Source organism: Nicotiana attenuata, unplaced genomic scaffold (assembly GCF_001879085.1).
Source record: "Nicotiana attenuata strain UT unplaced genomic scaffold, NIATTr2, whole genome shotgun sequence".
In the NCBI taxonomy this organism is placed as follows: Eukaryota; Viridiplantae; Streptophyta; class Magnoliopsida; order Solanales; family Solanaceae; genus Nicotiana; species Nicotiana attenuata.
Genome location: NW_017670556.1, coordinates 372,358 through 395,349, shown reverse-complemented (window position 1 = coordinate 395,349; position 22,992 = coordinate 372,358). Strand labels below are relative to the sequence as shown.

The 22,992-nt window shown below is 37.8% G+C and overlaps 1 protein-coding gene across 1 annotated transcript; it reads right to left on the bottom strand.

The window, feature by feature from the left end:
• Nucleotides 1-4,004: 4,004 nt before the first annotated feature.
• On the bottom strand, nt 4,005-22,786 carry LOC109240921 (chlorophyll(ide) b reductase NOL, chloroplastic). The gene is made up of 14 exons (XM_019407607.1): nt 22,419-22,786; nt 17,571-17,639; nt 10,633-10,694; nt 10,196-10,282; nt 9,531-9,598; nt 9,408-9,456; nt 9,249-9,334; nt 7,682-7,739; nt 6,944-7,021; nt 6,799-6,849; nt 4,842-4,892; nt 4,700-4,741; nt 4,468-4,578; nt 4,005-4,321 (listed from the first exon to the last, which is right to left on the bottom strand). The coding sequence occupies exons 1-14, from the start codon at nt 22,681-22,683 to the stop codon at nt 4,274-4,276; spliced, it is 1,125 nt and encodes a 374-aa protein (XP_019263152.1). The 5' UTR covers nt 22,684-22,786; the 3' UTR covers nt 4,005-4,273.
• Nucleotides 22,787-22,992: the final 206 nt, after the last annotated feature.

The window sequence follows — 22,992 nt, the reverse complement described above, 5'->3', positions numbered from 1 at the left end:
AACACATACTCCAACACTATTTACTCCAAGGACAATGTAGGAAAAAAATAATTCATTCATTCTTGAAATCTGGAAAAATTACTTACTTTGGACCATAAAAAAAAGGCCAAAAAATCACTTTTTTGGACCGGATAGAATAGCACCTCATGCTTATGTGGCACAATGAATGTGTCTATTAAATACCTCGTGAATAAGAAATGTTAATTTTTTTCAAATAAATTTTTCTTTCTTCTTCATCTTCTCTACCACCAGCCACCACCATTTACCACAAAATTTCTCTATAGATTCATCCCACTACCAACATTGACTAATTCATCAATCCATTAAATTTAAGCTGCAGAGAGAAACCCACAAGAATCAACAATTTCAATCATCAACCAAGAGAGAAAAGTTTGAACCGAAGTATCCATAGTTTCAAAAGCCCGGAGTCTTCTGCACCAAAGGTGACCCATATCGTGGTAATTCCATACGATACCAGCTTTATAACGAGTAGAAAAATGACCTTAATTCTTGATATGTGTTGTAACATAAGAAGGTATAGTAACTGAGAAAGTTGAAAGGTTCCAAAAAGTTTTGAACTTAGTAATGAGGTTGCTGTGCTGGAGAAATGGTATAAAGTGCCTCCTGAACATAGTGTTTCAGTAGAACTCGATGAAATTGAAGAGAATCGAAACGAAACAGCCGTTATAAAAAGGGGGGGAAAGATAACTGGAAAAGGTGTTTGTTGGGATTGGGGTTGGGAGGGTTGGGGGGGAGGGGGAGGGGGTTGGGAGTCTGAGCTATTTGACCTTTAAAAAAAAAGGTAGCCACATGTCACTATTTTATTCAATGTTGTGCCACATCATCTGAATATGAAATAAATTTTCAGACCAGGTGAACATAAGGTGTTCAAAAGCATACAATAAATCATGTTGGAGTATCTTATAGGTACAAGTCATAGTTAGTGTCCAAATGAAGGTTAGTGCAAACTTTAAGGGGCGCTTATGTATTTAGCCTAACTAAATTATCTTTTAAGTCAAATATCATAATTAAAAGTCGTGTTCTAAAAATAAAGAACATGTCAAGTGTGAAAATCATATTACATATTTGGTTAAACCATCAAAGAGAAAGAGAAGTGTGGACATAACAATAACCACTAGCACTCTAGGACACAACCCTCTCAGACTAGCCTCTCACCAGGTGCGGAATAGCAAAGAGCTTCGCTACCCCATATTCTGCAACCCTAATGCTAGACCTCCACACTTTCCTATCAAGGGCCATGCCCTCGAAAATCTGAAGCCTCGCCATGTCTTGTCTGATCACCTCTCCCCATTACTTCTTGGGCCGCCCTCTACCTCTTCTTATACTTGCCAAAGCCAACCGCTCACATCTCCTTACTGGGGCGTTTGGACTTCTCCTCCGCACGTGCCCGAACCATCTGAGCCTAGCTTCCCGCATCTTGTCATCCATCGGGGCCACGCCCACCTTCTCCCGAATATCTTCATTCCTAATCTTATCCATCCTAGTGTACTCGCACATCCACCTCAACATTCTCATTTCTACTACTTTCATCCTCTGGATATGCTAGTTCTTAACCGGCCAACACTCTACCCCATACAACATGGCTGGTCTAACCCCTGCTCTATAGAACTTACCTTTGAGCCTCAATGACACCTTCTTGTCACATAGGACTCTAGATGCTAACCTCCACTTCATCCACCCCACCCCTATACAGTAGGCAACATCTTCGTCGATCTCCCCATCCCCTCTGAATAACCGACCCAAGGTACTTGAAACTGCTTCTCTTGGGGATGCCCTATGATTCAAGCATCACGTCCACGCCCACTTCCCTCGACTCGGCGCTGAACTTGCACTCTAGGTATTCTGTCTTAGTTCTGCTAAACTTGAAACCCTTAGACTCAAGGGCCTGTCACTAAACCTCCAGCCTCTCGTTAACGCCGCCTCGCGTCTCATCAATCAGAACTATGTCGTCAACGAATAACATACACCATGGCACCTCCCCTTGAATATGGTGCGTCAGTGCGTCCATCACAAGGGCAAATAAAAATGGGCTAAGCGAGATCCCGGTGCAGCCCCATAACAACCGGAAAATGCTCCGAGTCGCCTCCTACTGTCCTAACCCGGATCTTAGCTCCCTCATACATGTCTTTAATCGCCCTAATGTAAGCAACCAGCACGCTTTTCGCCTCCAGGCATCTCTAAAGAATCTCTCTAGGTACCTTGTCATACGCTTTCTCCAGGTCAATAAACACAATGTGCAGATCCTTCTTCCTATCCCTGTAATGTTCCACCAACCTCCTAATAAGGTGGATAGCCTCCGTAGTTGAACAACCCGGCATGAACTCGAATTGGTTATCAGATACAGACACAGTTCTCCTCACCCTCTTTTCCACCACCCTCTCCCAAACTTTCATGGTATGACTTAGTAACTTGATACCCCTATAGTTGTTACATTTCTGGATATCGCCTTTGTTCTTGTACAACGGTACCATCATGCTCCACCATCTTGAGATTCGAGACCCTATTTTTATTAAAGCAAGGTTCCTAATCCTGATCAAATGTAACGTCTATCACCAGGGATTCACTATAGTACTACCCTGTCAACTATGTTCTTTTGTAAAGGATATAACCCTTCTTGGCCGAGCCCTAGTCTGAGAAGTATGAAAAATGTGAAAATTTTCACAAAGGGGTCTTAATTGTAGCTGGGGCAATTGGGTGGGTCACTCGGATATGGACGGGTCGAAAACGAGTAATGCAAAAATGGATAAATTATCCAACCCAACCCGTATTGAATAAGGATACGAAATTCATTACCCGGTGGATATCTATGATTTCTTAAATATGATCATTTTTGAAAGAATTCCTAATCTCCCAAACTTGAGGAACCTGAGTCTTTGCAAATGTAAAGTTTATAACCCTGGTTATCCATTGTTTATCCATTTAATAAGTGGATAATTAGAATCTTATCCATATTTGACCGTTTTAAAAAAGTTCAATATCCAATCCATATTTTACTGGATAATGTGGATGGATAACTATTTTTTTAAAATCCATTTTGCCACCACTAATTGCAGCTGTTTGGGCCTGGCATGTATAAATGCGATTGCCACTATTAGGATCATATGATGGCATTTGCTAACAATTTGGGGGATGTTTGCCCAGGGTGGAAGAAGACTTGGGACAGATATTTTGCAGTCGCAGCATCACGGGCTGTGATTGCAGTCATATTCAAGTAGCAGTTGCCTGGATGGAGAACACACGTTGTTACAATCTTAGCTCCTCTTACGTTAGGAAGGGTCCTTGACACCACGTTTGGCTACAAATGCAGAAAGTATGCTGCGACTGTAGCACTACTACGCATACTTCTTGGTTGTGATCACACAACTCTTTATCCACAGCTTGGGCTGCCTCCCAGTGTTGTGCTGCAACCTTGTTTCGATTGCAGTACAACGTGGATTTTGAAAATGATGCCATTTTCCAGCCTAAGTCCAATTTAAACTCTTCCGTATCATCCAAAACATGGATTGCTATCCCCATATCAAACACACACATTCACAGTCTACCAATAACTTAAAACCACCCATATTAAGCATTATAAGAACTAAAGACGTGTAAAAGAGCTACATAGAGTAATGTGGCGTTACATTCTCCCACTTAAAAAGTTTCATCCTAGAATGTTGAAACAAGTCATACCTTTGGTGTGGAAGACATGTGGATACGTCGCATGTAACTCTCGGCTAACCAAGTGACTTCTTCAGCGGAATGATTCCTCAAAAGAACTTTGATTGAAGCGACTTCTTTAGACCTCAACTTGCGAATTTGCTGGTCCACAATGGTTATGAAACTTCTTTGTAGGATTGCTTATTATCCGAGTTGGAAAGGGATAACAAGTACCAGGTTAAGCAAGTACTTCCGTAACATAGAGATATGAGAGAGTGGATGTACAGATTTAAACTCCAACGGCAAAGCACAACTATACTAAACTTACACAATAAAGAAACTACTAATCACAATTTTAGTATTAAAATTAATTTAGAACATATAAAAAGAATTTGTAGTGAAAAGAAAATTTCCTTTTGATTGTTTATCTAAATAGGTCAATAAGAAGTAAGATACAGACACTCTTTTAAGCATAAGCTCATTCTATCCCAACCTCTTACATGGCTTTGTCCTCGTCAAAAATGGTAAGGCTTCCAATGATATACACAAGTTGTGAGCAAAAAGATGAGAGATAAATTTGAACCCCAATCATCCATTTGGACCCGTCGATTCATCAATCTTCAAGAACATACCGATTCCTTCTAGCACCAAATGCAATCCTCTGCATGGCAATACAAAATCATGATATCATTAGAAAGAAATCGGATGCCAGGGAGGCAGGTACCTGGGTGTTGAGCTGTGTAGGAGAAGGTGTTTTCAGGCGGAAAGAGGTGAAGCATATAATAGTAGCAAACTGTTCCACTTAACTGAAAATATTTGGGAATATGCTTTCAATCCTGTGAGGAAACGTATGTAAGTAGGCTTTCTTGATCCATTGGTCGGAATTGATCTAATGTTTGGGACTAAATACTCTGCAACCTGTAAAAATAGACGTATACGCGAAACCTAAGATGAAGCAGGTGAGGACGCGACAGATTTCATATTCATTTTCTAACAACAACAAATAGAAAATCATCTACTTAAGATATTAAAATCTCACCACATCTGCTGGCTCTGCCAAAACGTTAATGAAGAACTTGGCCTGCATTAAACATAAAACTGTTGTAACTTTTTATTTTCAAGAAGAGTGCAAGACAGACCCTAAATGCAAGAACATAAGTAAGTTTTAATCAGCATGTTACCTGCTTCGTGTTGGCACCAGACATTAAAAGATCAGTTGTGACCATCCCAGGCTGCAATATGAGTTGAATGTGGGTTCAGATATAACAGGATTGAATGGAGACAAATGATAGAGAAGTAAGAGCAATCACACGTTGGGAGTCCAAATATAAAGAGCCAATTCTAGGATACATAGCAGAATGTAATCTCATAGCCAGGAAAAAGGGCCCCAAAACAAAACTATGAAAGTATTTGAGGTAAACATTTATGGATCTCAACTAAAGTTACATAGGTCCTCAATCTCTCTACGCCATATAGGAAATACATTTTTGCAATGCAACGGTTATCTGCCACAAATATGTTATATAAAAAATTAGATCAGTAGGTCCTGTGTGACAAGAAAGTGCCACCGAAACTTAAAGGCAAGATCTATAGAGTGGTGGTTAGACCGGCCATGTTGTATGGGCTGAGTGTTGGGCAGCCAAGAATTCTCATATCCAGAAGATGAAAGTGGCAGAAATGAGGATATTGAGATGCATGTGCCGGCACACTAGGCTAGATAAGATTAGGAATGAAGATATTCGAAAGAAGGTGGGCGTGGTTCCCATGGACGACAAGATGTGGGAAGCGAAGCTTAGATAGTTCGGCCACGTGCGGAAGAAAAACCTAGATGTCCCGATTAGGAGGTGGGCGATTGGCATCGGCAGGTACGAGGAGAGTAGAGGACGGCCTAAGAAGTATTTGGGTGAGGCAATCAGGCAGGACATGGTGCGACTTCAAATTTCCGAGGACATGGCTCTTGATAAGAAGGTGTGGAGGTCGAGCATTAGGGTTGTAGGTTAGGAGGGAGTCGAGCGTCTTTCTACTTTGTACTGGGGGCAGGGCTAGGCTGATAGTGTTTCGCCTTGGGGTGTTAGTGGTTATGTAGTTTCCACACTATTTTTTTTTCTTTTTCATAGTTCTATGGCATTATTACTGGTTATTGTTATTGCTTTTTTCTGGCTCTTACGATGATGATATTACTTTTCTGGCTTTTGTTGTTTTCACTGATCTATTGTGTATTTTCGTCTTCTTGAGCCGATGATCTTTCGGAAACAACCTCTCTAGCTCACCGAGGTAGAGGTAAGGTCTGCGTACACTCTACCTCCCCAGACCCCACTTGAGGATTTTTACTGGGTTGTTGTTGTTGGGTCTGGCACTTCATCCAATATGCAAAATCAGCAACTAATAGCTTATATTCTTATATATCTGGAATCTATCATGTCGTCAGCACAAAAGCTTTGATTTGCACCACCATTGGGCGTTGAGACTATCAAGTATCTACAATTTATCATCTGCATGTAAAATGCAAACTTTGCAAGCAAATCATCAAGGTGGCAAGAATTATGGTGGAATTATAAGTGCAATTGCCATGTTCTCAGAATTGTCCCAGGAAAACAAGATTCAGGGTTCTGTACTATCACAAGATCAATTTCACATAAATTAGGAAGGGGAGCCTTGGCGTAACTGGTAAAGTTGCTGCCATGTGACCAGGAGGTCACGAGTTCGAGCTGTGGAAACAGCCCCTTGCAGAAATGCAGGGTAAGGCTGCATACGATAGGCCCTTGTGGCCCGGCCCTTCCCCGGACCCCGCGCACAGCGGGAGCTTAGTGCACCGGGCTGCCCTTTTTTCTATTATTTGTTTGTCATCATTAGTATGTTTTAAAAATGATGAATTACATGTAAGATGGAATATTTGTTAGGATTTTCTATCTCAAACTTGACAACATAAGAGATGCTTTATACTCATCATTTTTAGGAACTTAGCACGCTTATCAGAATCACATCAGACAAAAAAACGTGGCATATTCAATATACAGCAAAAGAAATGAGAATAACACCCACAAAATAATCATAATAATTCAAATAAAAAAGACGAGCAATCTTCTCAATAATCCAAGACGCACTATAAGATCACAAGATAAATGAAGCAGGGCATACCGATAGATTATGCACTATAACATTTTTAACATCTTGCATTTCCAATTCTGCCTGCAGCAAAATCAAAAATATCTATGCTGTGATAATTCATCACGAAATATATCAGAGAGAACAAAGGTGACACCAGATTGCACAATGACATAACTTTTGCAGCTATCCTGCTTTTGCTACATAGAGACGCATCTAAGAAGGATGAAGGCCAGCCAGCATTCAAGTCTTCCAACTGCAGGTTTAACATTTTGTGAAATGTTGATTTAATACTTCATCTATCAAAGTTGTATTTTATGATTTCAAGAATTATGTAATTCCAGTTTTCTGTGGCAGCTGTATGGGAAAATAATACAGGAAAATAGAAGTATAATCCGTGATTTTTCATGTCTTTAACTAGTCTTGACCTTTATCCTCTCAGCCATTCATTATTTAGGGTGCCAAGCACGTGATGAAAACTTTCAGATTACATGGATAATTGATCATCCTGGAACTCAAAATTAGCAAAATTCATGTGTCTTAATATCAAACCCAACATTAAATGATCCTGCATAGAATTGAACAACCAACAAGGGGAGCCTCATCTAAATGATCTTGCATAGAATTTGACAACAACCCGGGGAGAAGGGTGAGGGAGTATGTTAAAATTGTTAGACAGGACAAATTTCTTTATTTTAATTCTGTAACACATCCCCTTATGTACGCACCTAATTCTTTTTCCTTCCCAAGCACATGGATATATTTGTTGATAGGTAGCGGTGAGACTCGAATCGTCTGCCTATTCTAATACAAAATTTAATAGTGTAAGCTGCCTCATAAAAGCATAAAGACTTAGAGAGGGAATGTTTTCATATACATATATAAATATATTTTAGGTTGCAAACTGAGTACATGCCTGCAATGATTTGGTTAAGTGCACAACACTGCGCTTTGTCGCTCCATATGCAGCAAATCTGAAGAAGGAAAAGGAAACAAGACCCATCACTGAGAAGAACTGCGAGAAGGGATGCAAGTGAGAAACTAGTTGCATTATTCTAACTAGTGACCTCCTATATGAAGTTGATAGCAATGCACTTTCAAGATATTAAAAATCTACAAGGGATTTCATAAAGAAAGATTAAATCTGAAACAAATAGAAGGGGCACATTCGAAAAACAAAAATGGAGATGGGAGCAGACAACCTAAAGAGAAAACTTGAAGAGACAATCAAGGACATATTGATAATTGTTTAATATTCAAGCATGACACGTTACCAATTTTGTTCCAAAGTATGTTACTTGATCTATTAATGACGCAACATCATGTATTGAAGTCATAACGCTTCTAGCCACCAGTAATTATTTGAAGTCATAACACTTTTACAATTGGTCAGAGGATGTATCATGTAGCAGTTCAAGGATTATCATGGAATAGGATCAGCTATGATATTTTGAGCTTCAGGACACAGAAAGTTAAGTTTACTCTAGCAACAACCAAATGCGTCTAACTAAAGAATATTTATTAAGCTGTTTAGATGATTATTGTTTTATCCTTCTTGTCTGAAACAAACTTGAAGTTTGCCTCCCATGAACTTTTTATTAAAATTTAACTTTGGGGCGCTACGGTGAGGTTTCAGAAAACTTGAATCAAAAGCTTTGATTTTTTCCCAGTTCCCTTTGCACTCTTACCCATTTTCTGCTATAAAAGAAAAAAGATGAGGGTGCCGAAAATTGGAACTGAAAAACAAATCATAATCCAATTTCTTCTTCAGTCCCTTTCTAGAAAATCTTTTTATAGCCTCCCTCCCTCCCTCCCTCCTTCCCTCAGATCATGAAGATAAACGGACAAGCAAAAATCTGCAAAGAAACTGCAACAGATGTGCAGAAGCAGGTCAAATTCCAATTAAATAATCGCATAACACATGCATGTACTGAAGCCTATGTTGCTCGGACTCTCCGAAAATGTCGATGGGTGCATGTCGGATCCTCCAAAAGTAGTGCATTTTTGGAGGATCTGACACGGGTGTGGCAGCTGTTTTGAAGAGTCTGCGCAACAGACTAAAGCAACACATTTAATGGTTCTTAGAGATACTATTCTCGCACGAAGGTTTTCCATAACTTTCTTACCAACTGACTTTTAACTTGCATAATGGTTGTACTTAATGAGTTTAAGGTCCAGTTATTAAAGGACCAACTTGATGTTTCCACCCAGAGGTTGGTAAAGTTAAGAAAGAACTCTTGTGTTTCCAATTTCAAAAGTAGGGCAAATTCTTGGTTGATGAACCAATGTCAATGAGAAGCATTTTGTGCACCATGTGAGACATCCAGGTGACATTCCGGGGATATGGAGCAAAATGAGATACTTTTTCTTGATAAGTTATTCACTTCTCAAACCTCCCTTATGAAATTGTTCTAGCAAACGGCCCAATCTCTTCTGATACATTATGCATAAGTTGAGTGCCACTAGGAAAGGAATAAAGATACCTGGGGGTTGGTCTTCCATCTGAACCAGCCCCATCAATATTAAAAATATGACCTCCTCGAGGCTGATTCTGCATCAAGTTTATAGCCTAAAATAACAAGTGTTAGCAAACAGAGGCTGATCAACAAAGAGGAATTCAACAACCGAGCAACACAATTTACCTCACGACAACATATCATCAAACCAAGAGTATTTGTAGTGACAACTTGACTGCATGCAAATCGAGTTCATGAACACCTTCAATAAACAAAGATAGGACACAAGTGAAGTGTAAAAGAGCTCACATTAGATCTTCATCAGAAGCTTCTGCCAGGGGTTTGAAGCTATATGCATTTGATCCTGCATTATTGATCTGCATCATGCTCGAGAATTTGTAAGCAACCAACGAAAATTAGAATATCAACATTTCAACATATAAGTTTCTCAATGAATAACATCTTAACTTTTCTTCTTAAAGACAAACTAAAATACAAAATTACCACCTTGGGGTGGATTGACAAAAAAGTACTTATATAAATTACTTCCTTTGTCCCAATTTATGTGATGCACTTTCTGTTTTAGTCTGTCCCAAAAACAGAGATACCTTTTTATATTTAGAAATAATTTTACTTTAAACTTCTATTTTACCCTTAATGGATGATTTATAGTCACACAAATATCTATGACTTGTTTTAAACCACAAGTTTCAAAAATCTTTCTTTCACTCTTAAACTCCGTGCTCAGTCAAACTACATCACATAAAGGGAGTACAACTTTAAAATACTCACTGCAAAGTTTTCCTCTTTCCTTTTACCAACTCATTTTTACCAGATATTTGATGCGTTAGATTATCCCGATGAAATCATATTGACTGTGAACATGCGAATATATTGGAGTCCAAAACCAAAATGACTCGAAGTGCTTTAGTAGCCATATCAACTCAAGCAAATTGAGGATCCAGATAAAATACCCATATGTCAATGTATTTAAGCTTTTGCTTCGCAAAGGCAGCTAAGTTCTTCACGTCTTCTCCCTCTTTAACATCACACCTGGTGCCCTGCATATGGATCTGATTTATTAACTAGCATGTGAAGACGAAATAATACTTAAGGTAAGCATGTAAAGAAAGCCTAAAACACCTGAAAGGATCAGTAAATATATTTCGGGACCTTTTGTTTACTTTACAACTTTACTTCCAACAGAACTTTCAGGACATCAAAGTTAAAGTCAATTGATAGACATGAAGCACAGAAAATATTATTCCCATAATGGTATCTTAGTCATTAGACATATAAAACATTCATCATACAACCAGCAGATTGAAGTTCATAAACTATGGATGAGCAATTAGAAAGTATCAAAGAACAAATAAAGATGTATCAAGAAATGAAGTTAGAATGGAGATACCCACACATGCTGCTTCCCCGTTTCAACTCTTAATCTGTCAAGAGCAGATACAACTCTTTCATCTGTCAAAGAAACGAACTAGTCAACTCTAAAGACATAATTACATTTAGTTTTGAACTACATCTCCCAAAGAATTTGTGTTCTCGTTGTCATTCAGGAGTAGGGGGATCTGAAGAGCTAACATAAAAATAGTGTGAGCTTTAAAACAGTAAAAAGAGAATAAGAACACTTCCTCACGAGTTACAAGATTACGAATTGAGGAGAACAAAACTCATGTAACCAGGTTACGCGCCAGATCATCAGTCTTATGCTTGTCCAATTATGGTGAGTTCAGGATTTGGACAAGATTCAGCAAGGTAGGATAGCAGCAATTATTGGCATAGGACTTCAAAAGAGATCAATCTAGATCATAAATATGCCATCCCTCCACATCTTTAATTCAAACTACATCAGCAAATTCTCTTCCTTTCTTTGTTATGTTAAGTTCAATAGCTCTATTCCGTTCAACCCATACTATCACCTATTTATAGCCTATTTGGCCAAGCTTCTAAAATCAGCTTATTTTAAAAAGTGTTTTTCTCAAAATTCTCAAAAGTGCTTTCCAAAAAGGTACTTTTGGTGAGAAGCAGCTTGTATTTGGCTAATTAATTTGAAAAGCACTTTTGAGCAGGGTTGTGAAAAGCGGTCGCTTCCTCGCTTAAAGAGAGAAGCGAAGCAAGGCAACCATCTGACCGCTTCTGCTATATGAAGCGTAGCAGGTAGGCAAAAGCATGTGCTTCCCACTAAAAAGTGAGAAGCGACGATGCGAAGAGAGGCGACTGAAGCGAGCGCTTCTCTGTTTTAAACACCTGCCAACTATTTAATTAAAAAGGTGGTCTTTTATTAAAACATACGAGTACCGGCAGCAACAGAGAGAAAGAGGCGACTAGGGTTCCAAGTTTTCTACACTTTTCATCTTCAATTCATCAAGCTTGGTCCAGGTATGTGATTTCCTCCTCCTCCTCCTCCTCCTCCTCCTTTTTCTTTCACTGTTTCAGCGTCCAAATAGCAGCGAAATGCTGGCAAATTTTTCTTTTTCCCTTCAATTCTTCTTTCTCAGTCTTCTCCTCTTCGTTGAAATGCTGCCCAGTTCTTCTTTCACTGTTTTTTCACTTGAAATGCTGCCCAGTTTTTAACAGAATGGTGTACTGCCCTTCGTTGAAAAGAAGCAGCTACTTTGTCCCTAGTTGATGAAGAAGAAGAAGTTGAAGAAGATGACGAGCAATATAATAATGATAGTGGAATACAAGAATTTGACAATCTTGTAGAAGAATAGGATGCTCATTTTGTGCTTTAATTGATGCTACTCTTTAGTTTTTTTGAGTAAGGTAACAATTTGTATTAATATAAAGACTTCACTGAAATTGTGAAGTCATCCATAATTACAATGTGGGTGTCCATACAAAACTAGACAAAAAGGACACTGTTCACCCTTGATCTTCTTACAATGAATCTAGGGCATCTAAGATGGATTCATGATCCTCTAAAATTTTCCCTTTACACCAAAAATAAAAAAGAGCTACACATTTCATCTTTATCCTCTGAATGTTGTTGAATTTATCTTCAAAGCACCATTGATTTCTCTCTTCCCATATTGTCCACCAAATGCAAGCTGGGACAATTCTCCATCTCTCTTTGTCTCTCGAAAGTGCTCCCTCTTTATTCCAGCTAGCTAGAGTATCAAGGATTCTTCCCGGCATTGCCCATGAGATTCTCCTTAAGACTAATGAAAATCCATATCTGAATAGTGAATTTGCAATGCAAAAAGAGATGGTTGATTGTCTCTGCTTGATCCCCACATAAGTAACACCTAGAGCACAGTTGGAATCCTCTTTTTATTAAATTGTCTTGTGTTAGGACTGCATCTTTTGTCAATAACCATGTGAAGCAAGTGACCTTGTATGGAATTTTGACTTTCCATATCATCTTCCATGGCCAACATCCTATTTGATTATTAGACATGTTGTATTCTTTGTATGCACTCCTAACTGAGAACTTTCCCTGCCCATTCCCTTGCCACATGATAAGGTCTTGGCTTGTATTGGTTCCATTGAACTGTTCCAAGACCCTATAGAACTCAGTGAGTCTGTCAATCTCCCAATCGTTTAACATTCTCCTGAAGGTGAGGTTCCATCCCGGGGCTGTCCAAACCTCTGCTAAAGTTGCTTGTTGTTGCTGATTCAGTTCATGAATCTCAGGGAAGAGATTCTTCAGGGTTCCTTGACCTAGCCAGTTATCATTCCATAAGGATACTTTACTTCCACTTCCTACTTTGAACTTTGCCTTGTTAGTCACTTTTGGCCAAAGGTTTCTAATTGATCTCCATAAGTTGACCCCATATGGACTTCTCACTGGCTTGGTTGTCCAGTTACCTTCTCTTCCATATTTCTCCCTAATGACCTCTATCAACAATGTTTGGTCATCTGCTGCCAGTTTCCATAGCCACTTCATCATTAGACATTGGTTCTGCACTTTCAAATTTTTGATTCCTAGGCCCCCTGGGCTTTTGCTGGTAGTCAGATCATTCCACTTCACTAGATGAAACTTCCTTTTCTCACTGTTGCGTTCCCACATGAAGTTCCTTCTCATAGCATCAATTCTTTTCACTACATGCACTGGAGCTGGGAATAAGGACATCATGTATGTAGGCATGGCATCAAGCACTGAGTTGATAAGAGTCAATCTCCCCCCCGTGGACAGGTATTGATTTTTCCAATTTGCTAGTTTCTTCTCACATTTCTCCAGCACATTATTCCATATGCTTTTTGCCTTACTTTTTGCACCCAGAGGCATCCCCAGATATACGGTTGGCAGCTCCCCTACTTTCCCACCCAGAATGTTGGCCAAGCCTTGTATATCTGGCACCTTATTAACTGGGTAGATGAAACTTTTCTGCCAGTTAATGTGTAGCCCAGATATTGCTTCAAATAGGATGAAAATCACCCTAAGTATCTTTACCTGTTCTCTTTCAACTTCACAAAACACTAAGGTATCGTCAGCGTACTGCAGATGTGATATCCTCATGTTGCTATTAGCTCTGCTACTCACTTTAAAACCTCTAATCCATTCATTTGTTTGAGCTACCTTTACCAGGTCAATGAGTCCTTCCATGGCTATAATGAACAGAAAAGGAGAAAGAGGATCCCCTTGTCTTAGCCCCCTCTGAGATTGGAAAAAACCAGCTGGGGCCCCATTGATCAGGATTGAGAAGCTTACTGTTGAGATACAGTATCTTATCCAACCAATCCACCTTCCTCCAAAGCCCATCCTTCCTAGAGTATTAAGAAGGAATTCCCAATTCAAATGGTCATATGCTTTTTCTATATCCAGCTTGCATAGCATCCCGGCTCTTTGGTTATTTTCCTTGTGTCAATGCATTCATTAGCTATTTGAACTGCATCCATGATCTGTCTGCCCCTGATAAATGCCATTTTTTAGTTTTTACATTGAAGTATTGAACATTTGCTTACAGTTACATGTGTTGTCTATGCAGTATTTATTTTAATATTTTTTTTAAATTCCGCTTCACTTCTCGCTTCTCGCTTTAAACGAAAAGGGGTTTGTCGCTTTTCCTCACTTCACGCTCTTCACAACACTGCTATGAGCAGCAATTAGTATTTAGCCAAACTTTTAAAAAGTGCTTCTAAGTGTATTTTTCTCAAAAGTATTTTTCAAAAAAGTGCTTTTCGAAAGAAACTACTTTTTCCCGCTTCTCAAAAATTATTTCTACTTTTACTCAAAAGCACTTTTGTCCTTCTAAAACTTGGCCAAACACCTTAACTTTGGAAAAAAAAGCACTTATGGGCTAAAAAACACTTTTGGCCCAAAAAAACACTTTTGGCCAAAAAAGCATTTTTGGCCAAAAAGAAACTTGACCAAATAGGCTATTAAGTAGCCAGCATCCTATTTGCCTTATCCTAATAAGATTGCATCGATTGCTTTTCACTATTTCCTTAATTTGCATGTGTGGTACTTAATGTCTAGGAATCACTTACCCAAATCGTGCAGCTTCTTTTTTTTTCCTTCCCACAAGCCGTAGCTTCTTATATTTACATTCCTAAAATCTCGAATGTCCATTCTCATCCTTAACAAAACTGGATAAGAAAATGGGATGAAACTATTATAAATACCTTTTCAAGAGAAATTCATCCAACAAATTAGTTTTACCTCCTACAATAGTGTGCAGGTAAAAAATTCATTTCAGCCATATTCACACATATTGGTTTCCAATCTTCTACTCCTTCATCTTCTTCTATTTGGTAGGCAGAACAATCACAACAAGCTGAGTCCTATAGTATCCATCGAGTAATGCTAATTGTCATCAAAAACATCCCGATCATAGCTGTACTTAGCCTTGTACCATTTCATTTTCTTTCTTATATTACTGTAGCAACCAAAAAAGGAACTAACAGTAGTTGAAGTATTTATGTGCTTTCCATCTCTTTGCTTTAGTAATGTGGAGAACAATGATATAGCTTTCATTGCATAGCCCACTCAAGTTCAGATCGCTTTAATTGGACATCACACCCTAAATGATATGATTCCCTTGATTTTTGTTTGGCTAAATACCTAGATAGCCCCTTAAACTTGGCGCGATTTTTCAAGTAGACACTTCAACTATACCAGTGACCGTTTACACTTATTCTTGACAGATGTGTGTCTCATAAACACCTCATGCTGACATGGCAAAACCTGTGTCACTTTAGCGTATAAATGACTAAAATTATGCTTTTTCTGTTTTTTTTTTTTCATTTTTAATCACCACATTCTTCTTCCTTACTTTTCTTGGAAGAAGTCGATGGAACCAATGAAAAAGAAGCTGGCAGCGGGGGTGGGGCTTCTCAATCACCTCATCTCCTTCACCTGAAAACGTAAAATCTACTATCATAATGTCCTGTCAATAAGAGGAATAGGTTGAGACAACCTGAAAGCCATAAATTTATAGGCTGCTATATATTATTGAGTTCAGACAATATACAAAAGATTTGGGCTGTTATAAGGCTCTAGTGGGTCATCAAGAGTACAGATTTGTCTTCCTTGAGAGGAATCTGACCATAATCAGAAAGAAAGAACCAAAAATGGGACAAAGAACCCACCAGCTTCTACCACAACCAAAGCTCCTAAATTCCTTACAAAATCAATCACATTGCCTTTGTATTTTAACACCATCTCCAAGAACGGATAAATGCAATAATCGAGCAATCAAATTTCTAGTGCCTGAAGAGAGCAATAAGAAATAAAAAGAGAGAAGTTCCAACCACCACTGCACAACTCATCACTTGCACATAGAGATTGAGGTCACCAACGATAGGTCTAGTCATGGCCGGGCAGAAAACTGATAGCCACCCATCGATCTTTTCAACCAGTATATTTGACTGCCCTTCCCATTTGTCCTTTGTTTCAAACTATTGGGAGATGAGGAATTTTTGTGGAGAAGGGTTGTTAAACAAAGAAGTAGGGGAAAGGGTTCTGAAACGGGGAAGATGGAACCTTTTAAATACTATATTTCTTTTTTTCCTTATAAATTACACGTGTCATTGTTTGTTCATTCATTTGACAAATCACCGCCGATTGTTAGTCAGACACATGGTCAGTTGGACTTGGTGTTTTGGAAACACATTTATGCCAAGAAGATGTAACTAAATAGTCACTAGCAAAGTTAAGATGTCTACAAGATAAATCACGTCAAGTTTAAGGAGCTAACTACATAATTAGCTTTTTCTACAACGGTGACGTACGGGTCAACTTAAGTGCACCTCGACTATTCCACAGGATACCTGCTACCTCCATCAATACAAATACTGGGTAAATCTGTCTACCAAGACTTATGCAGAAGGAAAGAAACCACCCATTTTTTTTTCTCTGTGAATCTGAACACTCGTCCTCAAGGTTTGTATCTACTTCACTAAGCCACATCCTTGAGTGCAATATAATTTCCTTGATTATGTGGCCCATTAAAGGCCGTTATATGTGTAAGCAAAGATCTACCAAACTATGAAGATTATGGAGTAAATGACTTGATCAATGAGTATTTAATTGAGTAACACATTGACAAGGAACATAAAAAACTGCACTTACACCAGTCTCATCACTTCTTACTTAATTGTAATGTCCAAATTCTAACATGGAGCTTGGAATGATATTGGCTATAAAATTTTCTCGGTCTTCAATCTTCATTGGCTCGAAGGTCTGGATTTCTTTTCTATTCAATAAGAAGAATCAATATTGGTCATCAGACCTTCTCAGACCTTAGTTGCTCTAACTTTGGAAAGTGAAGTTGCATTAACAGAGTTGTACTCCTTTCATTTTTATTTTTTGACTTTTGATAGGTAAACAGAAGTTCATTCATTAATCATACTTAATCCTCCACAACTTGCTAAAGAAAAACATTTATATTCAGTTTCAAGATTCAGAGATGGCTTTTAGTTTTTTGAGAAATATCAAATATTTCTGGGTCCAAGTTAAGACAGGGTCTGACATCTTTTTAAAGGAGAACTTGGTAAAGACTATACTTTAGTTCGGTATAACAAGCGAAAGATCCCCAGACATCTAAGACAATGTTCAGTGGAGAGTTGGCCAAATCTCAGGCCCCCAGTTGCAGAGTTGGCTGAATCTCAGCCTTGCATTTGGCGACAAGTCTCCACCTTAGATCTATCCCAAACTCCTATATCGTCATGATTCTCGAACTAAGGTACACCACTAATGGCACATCTATTACCATGATCCCACTATATATTCTGCATATATCATTATTACACAATTGACTGCCTTTTCACAACCAATAAGAAAAAGAAAAAAAAGAAAGAGGAAATGAACAATGAGAAACCCAATAATCTATTGGTTAATGACATCATTAACGTCCATGGTCTCAAAAGATTGTTGCTATGATATGAAATCACCTGATCTGGAGCAAATGATGACATTATCACCCGCCTTGAGAAATTCTTTAGCTAATGCATAGCCTATTCCTGAAATAATAAAATGATGTTGATTCTAGACATCTATAATGAAGTGAAATCACAAAGAGAAACTGCTGCATATTTCAGTGAGACTTATTCTGTATCCATGTAACAACTCTGAGAACAAAGTGGGCAGATTGAAAGATAATCCACGAACACATGGCATTAGCTACAAATTTTATGGCTCTCTTTGCTAGAAAGTAAAGAATTCCATTGAACTTGTCAAGCAACAGGAAATTGAACATATTACATCCCTATCTAATTCAAATCCATGTATTCGGTGATTATGCAAAAACATGGGTGAAGCTTCAGCATACAAACTTTTAGTTACTACACAGTTGATAAAAAATAAGGATCAAAATGGAGAAAAGATGTGAAGAGTTCTAAGGCATCTAAAGAACAATAAAAGCCATCTACAAAGAGGTTCAAGTGACCACCTACAAGTAGGCGTCGGCAGCTTTTTCAACCATGAAACAAGAAATTATACATTTTAATAACCAAAGCTGCATTTTAGGAATTGTCGGGGAAAGGGTGGACACTAAGCACCCAAAGGAGCTACAAATCCAGAATCACATAATTTAGCTGAAGAAATAGGGCTGTAAAGTTTACTTAATCATACCATCAGCAGTTATGCTTTGCTATTCGACCATGATAAATAAGGTCTACGCTACAATGCAAACTATCTTTCCCCTGCCAGCTAGGTGGATGCCCCATATTCATTTTGTTTCACTCAGAGCAATTTCATGACTCTCAGGTCTATCTTCAAAAACCCAGGTGGTCATGAATCAATAGGAAGGTGCAAAAGGGAGACAGGTATATCTAAAAGTTTTGTGCTGAGTGCTAAATACTTTCTTGAGAAGCTGTATCCTCTGAAATATGGATCCAGGAAGTCCTGTCATTTGCTCCAAGAATTTCACACCAGGTCAGGCTACTAGTTACGGATCAGTCTGGATTACACATGGGACCAATTTCAGACTCAGTGAATCTGGATCTTATACTAGCCTTCACGTGAATGAGTGAAACTTTTTAATAGGATATGATTAGCAACTTTCTCAAGGCACGTGAATCTAAATTTTGAATTTGAGATTGTGAACCTACCTCATTATTCACAATGCAATAATCATTCCACTAAATCCTCCAATGTGGAAAAAATAGATAGAAAGTAACTTGGTAGGATGCTTCCAAAATTAGATAATGCAGAATATCTTAGTTTAGACAAAACCTGATTACTGAAATACTGCATCACAGAAAGAAAGGCGTTTGAAAAATATTTCATTGAAGTTGAGAAAAAGAATATTTGAAGTTGAAGTTAAAAAGGAATATTTAAATAAATATCTTTACTAAAAAAGAAATTGTAAAAGATAGAGAAAAGATTCGACACATACTTGACTAATCCCATAACTATCAATCATGGCATTAGTTGATCTCAATTTATTCAAGAAAAGATGTTGATCCTTTCTTCCTCCTCCGACTGATCTCCTTTTCTAATTTGGCTTTCTTTATAAGTTTATTTATTCATTTGCATATATTACAAGTGTTCTCCAGTATGTGTCTCCATTCAATTCAAGAGAGGGACATTTTAGAAATTTCAATATCTCACTTTTTGCATTACTAGGAACTTTCGTAGACAAGCAACAGGAAAGATGAAATCACATTCCATTTCACTACTTTCTCTAAGTGCCAAGATCTTCCCTACACCTGTAGTACTACGGAGTTCACAATCTAAAGTAAACCAAAAATAATCGAGACGACTTTAAGGACGCGTCATATGAGTCAGAGGATGAGGGTTATTCAGCTTAAACCTCATAAGTTTGGGAGATTGAAAGCACACTTAACTTAACACATGCATTTCTTTTCTAAGGAGTTACTGCAAGGTTTCTACTAAAAAGGAAGATATTCTCTTGGTTGTATATTTGATAGGAACATATTCTCCTGGTTGTATGTTTACTATTGGATGTATATTTGGCTGGAATATACTCTCTTGGCTGTATATTTGATACATGAGAATCTTGTACACCAATGTTGCTTGTAATGTTGTTTCCTTGTTCAGCTAAACATCTTCGTATAAATATATCTTTTTAGTCAAAAAAGATACAGATGATTGCAATTTTTATATGGTATCAGAGCCTAAGCCATCTTCTTATCTTTTCTTTGGTTGTTGTGGTCATCATGTCTGAAATGAACACTTTGTGACTTCTACTTCAGAGTCAGCACCATTGTTCTCCCCTGCACCTAGTATCACACATCAAATATACAACCAAGAGCAACCAAGAGAAATATTCCTATCAAATATACAACAAAAAGAATATATTCCTCGTTAAGGACCTTCTATATTAGTCCTTAAGGCTACATGGCAAAAAAAGTGGACTCATGCTTCATCAGTCCAAGTATATTAATGACCTCCTCTTACAAACGGGTATGGCTACCTGTAGTGATATTTTTACTCCATCTACTCCGATTGACAAGTTTACATTGGGTGATAGTGATACCTTTTATGATGAAACCCTGTTTCGTTGTATTATTTGTAAGTTGCAGTATCTCACTTTCACCTGACACGATATTACTTACTCTGTCAATAAAGTAAGCCACTTTATGCATGCTCCCACTATTCATCATTAGGCTATTGTGACACATATTTTCCGACATTTGGAGACATGACCACACATGGTTTGTGAATTCCAATTCATAGTATACACGTGCTTTATGGTTTTGTAACGCTGATTGGGAAAGATGATGTGATTCTTCGAGTTAACAAAGAACCAACCAGGATCAAGATCTTGAAACAAAAACGTGGTTTGTAGGCCGGTTTCAAGAAACAGCGTATCTCAAGCTTTAGAACTCGGAATCTGATGATTCAAAAACGAGATGAAAGGTGACGATCTGAACTATAAGAAAAACTATTTACTCGTTCAAAACAAGTAAATATTGGTGATGTACCGGTTCAAGGAAAGTTATGATCATATGATTAAAAAAAACGAATTTAGATCAAGAAACGTGTTCTTGAATGATCAAGAACTATAAGATTCCTAAAGTCACCACTTGGAATCAATTAACGTGATAAAGAAACACCACACGCAATTGCAAACAAGATAAAGACTATCACCACCTTACTTGGAACCAAAAACAAGGATAAAGAAGACAAAATAGAGAAAAACACTTTATTGCAAATTAGGGCAAAGCTCAAAAACGTGAATTTTTTTCTACAAGGCAAGAGAACCCTTTTTATAGGCCTAGAGTCTCTTCTTTGATGACTACAATTCTTATTTTAACAAGGAAATAAAATAACTAAAGACAAGGAAAGTAAAATCCCTATTCTACAAAGAAAAGAAACTAGAATCCTACTAAAAGAAAAATCCTTATTCTAAAAGGAATAAAATAAATCCTATTTTAAGAAGGAAAGAATCTTGACTTCTTGAAATCAATCTTGAGCTTCTTGGACTTCTTGCGCTTCTTGAAAATAAGCCCATATGTTTGGACTTGAGCTCTAAAACATTATCTTGGCAAAAAGTAATAATATTTAACATAGATTCTTCTTTTACATCACAAGAGATGTCGACAATAGGACTTCCACAACAAGTTTTGCAACTCTTTTAGGTCTCTTACCTTTTGGTCAGCCAAAAAGCAGCTTTCAGTGTCTCGGTCCACTGAGGCCGGGTATCGTGCCTTGGTTGCTGCAAGCTCTGCCATAATGTTGATTCACAACCAGCTTTCTAAGATTGGCTTAGATGTCCTAGGTGTGACAATCTTAGTGCAATGTATGTAACTGCTAATCTAGTGCTTCATACCCGAACGTAACACATGGAAATAAACTTCCATTTTGGTTGGTGATTTAGTTTGCCAAAAAAACTTTCAAGTTCGGTATATCTACTCCTTCATTGATCAAGTTGTAGATGTACTGACTATGCCTTTGCTTGAGGGTTACTTTCGTCCTTACGAGACAAGTTGATCATTTTTTCTACAATGGTTCAACTTGAGGAAGGATAACGAGGAATATATTCTCTTGGTTGCATATTGGTAGCAATATGTTCTCTTGGTTGTATATTTGGTAAGAAATATTCTCTTAGTTGTACATTTGGTGTAAAAGAATTTGGTAGATACCTACCTTATTTATAATTGTGTTTCTTGGTTTAGCAATACATCCTTGTTATAAATATATCTTTGATCAATGAAAGATAAGTTGCCGTGTATACACCTACTAGTCAACCAGCATAGAGTTCATGCAGGCTGATATCTAGTAACATCTTCCAACATTAAAGTTTCTCATATTTCATATGACTAGTCAGAACATATACCACTTCACCATTGTCCTTTTGGATGTAGTTCAAGCCCTGCCTTCAATAATCAATTTCCCACTTCATAACTCAAATCATAAAATATGTCCAATGAGTTCATTATTTCTCAGTGTACACCAAATCTAACCTTCTTTAACTTTTGACAATGGCATTGATCTCTGGCCATACAGTTATAAGTTTCTCAGTGGGTTCTTACAAAGATTAAAAGTTACAGATAAAATGACCAAGTTTAACATCAAATTGTTACAGATAAACGTTACAGATTACTTCTTCTATATGACCTTTGAAAGCTCAACTGAATCCTAAACAGAGATAAGCAAGCTCAACACAGAACCCTAAACAGAGAGTAGCGAAAACACCTAAGTTCACGAGATCAACAATCGTTTACCTCCAGAAAGAAAACAGAAAAACTGAAGTTAAGAGTAACATGCCAAATTATAAGAAAACCCATTTCAACGGCTGTATTTTGGAAATTTTTGGGCGGCAAACCACTAACCTTTGGAACCACCTGTAATTAAGACATTGTAAGGAGGGATCATGGGCTCCGTTTGAGTTTTTTCTGAAGAAGAAGCAGCCTTCACAGCAGCAGCACAGAAAGGAAGTGAATTGTACTTGGACTTTAAGCAAAACTTAGGGCTGGGAGATACAATTGCTGAACCAACCCACAAGTCGTGAGGGTTAAATTTTCTGGTTGAGAGGGAGCAGAGTGCTGATTTAGGAAAGAATTGAATTGAAGTAATGGGTACACTCATTTCAGCCATTTTTATTTTTATTTTTCTTTCTTGTTTGGCTGAGATAAGGAAGAAAAAGAGGTAGCAGGGGGAAGATAGGATACGGACCGTTGGTGCTGCTGATAACAACAACAACAATATCATTATTATACTCATGTAGTGCTAATATGAACTCTTTGGAATTTAGCCCGTTTGGCTTTGATTATTTAAAGTAATTGATAAATATCACGAAAAGTATTTTTAACTGTTGAAACTAATTTAATACGTATTTGAATAAAAATACTAAAATTAATAAAAGTATTTGGTTCACTAAGTGTTGATAAGCATTTTTTTGCTGCA

Coding starts and splice junctions, on each gene's coding strand:
- LOC109240921 (XM_019407607.1), bottom strand. CDS start 22,683: ATGGCTGAAATGAGTGTACCCATTACTTCAATTCAATTCTTTCCTAAA. Junction 10,695..17,570: donor CATCATTTGCTCCAGATCAG/GTGATTTCATAT, acceptor TTTCTTTGACAG/ATGAAAGAGTTGTATCTGCT. Junction 7,022..7,681: donor ACTTAACCAAATCATTGCAG/GCATGTACTCAG, acceptor TTAAACCTGCAG/TTGGAAGACTTGAATGCTGG.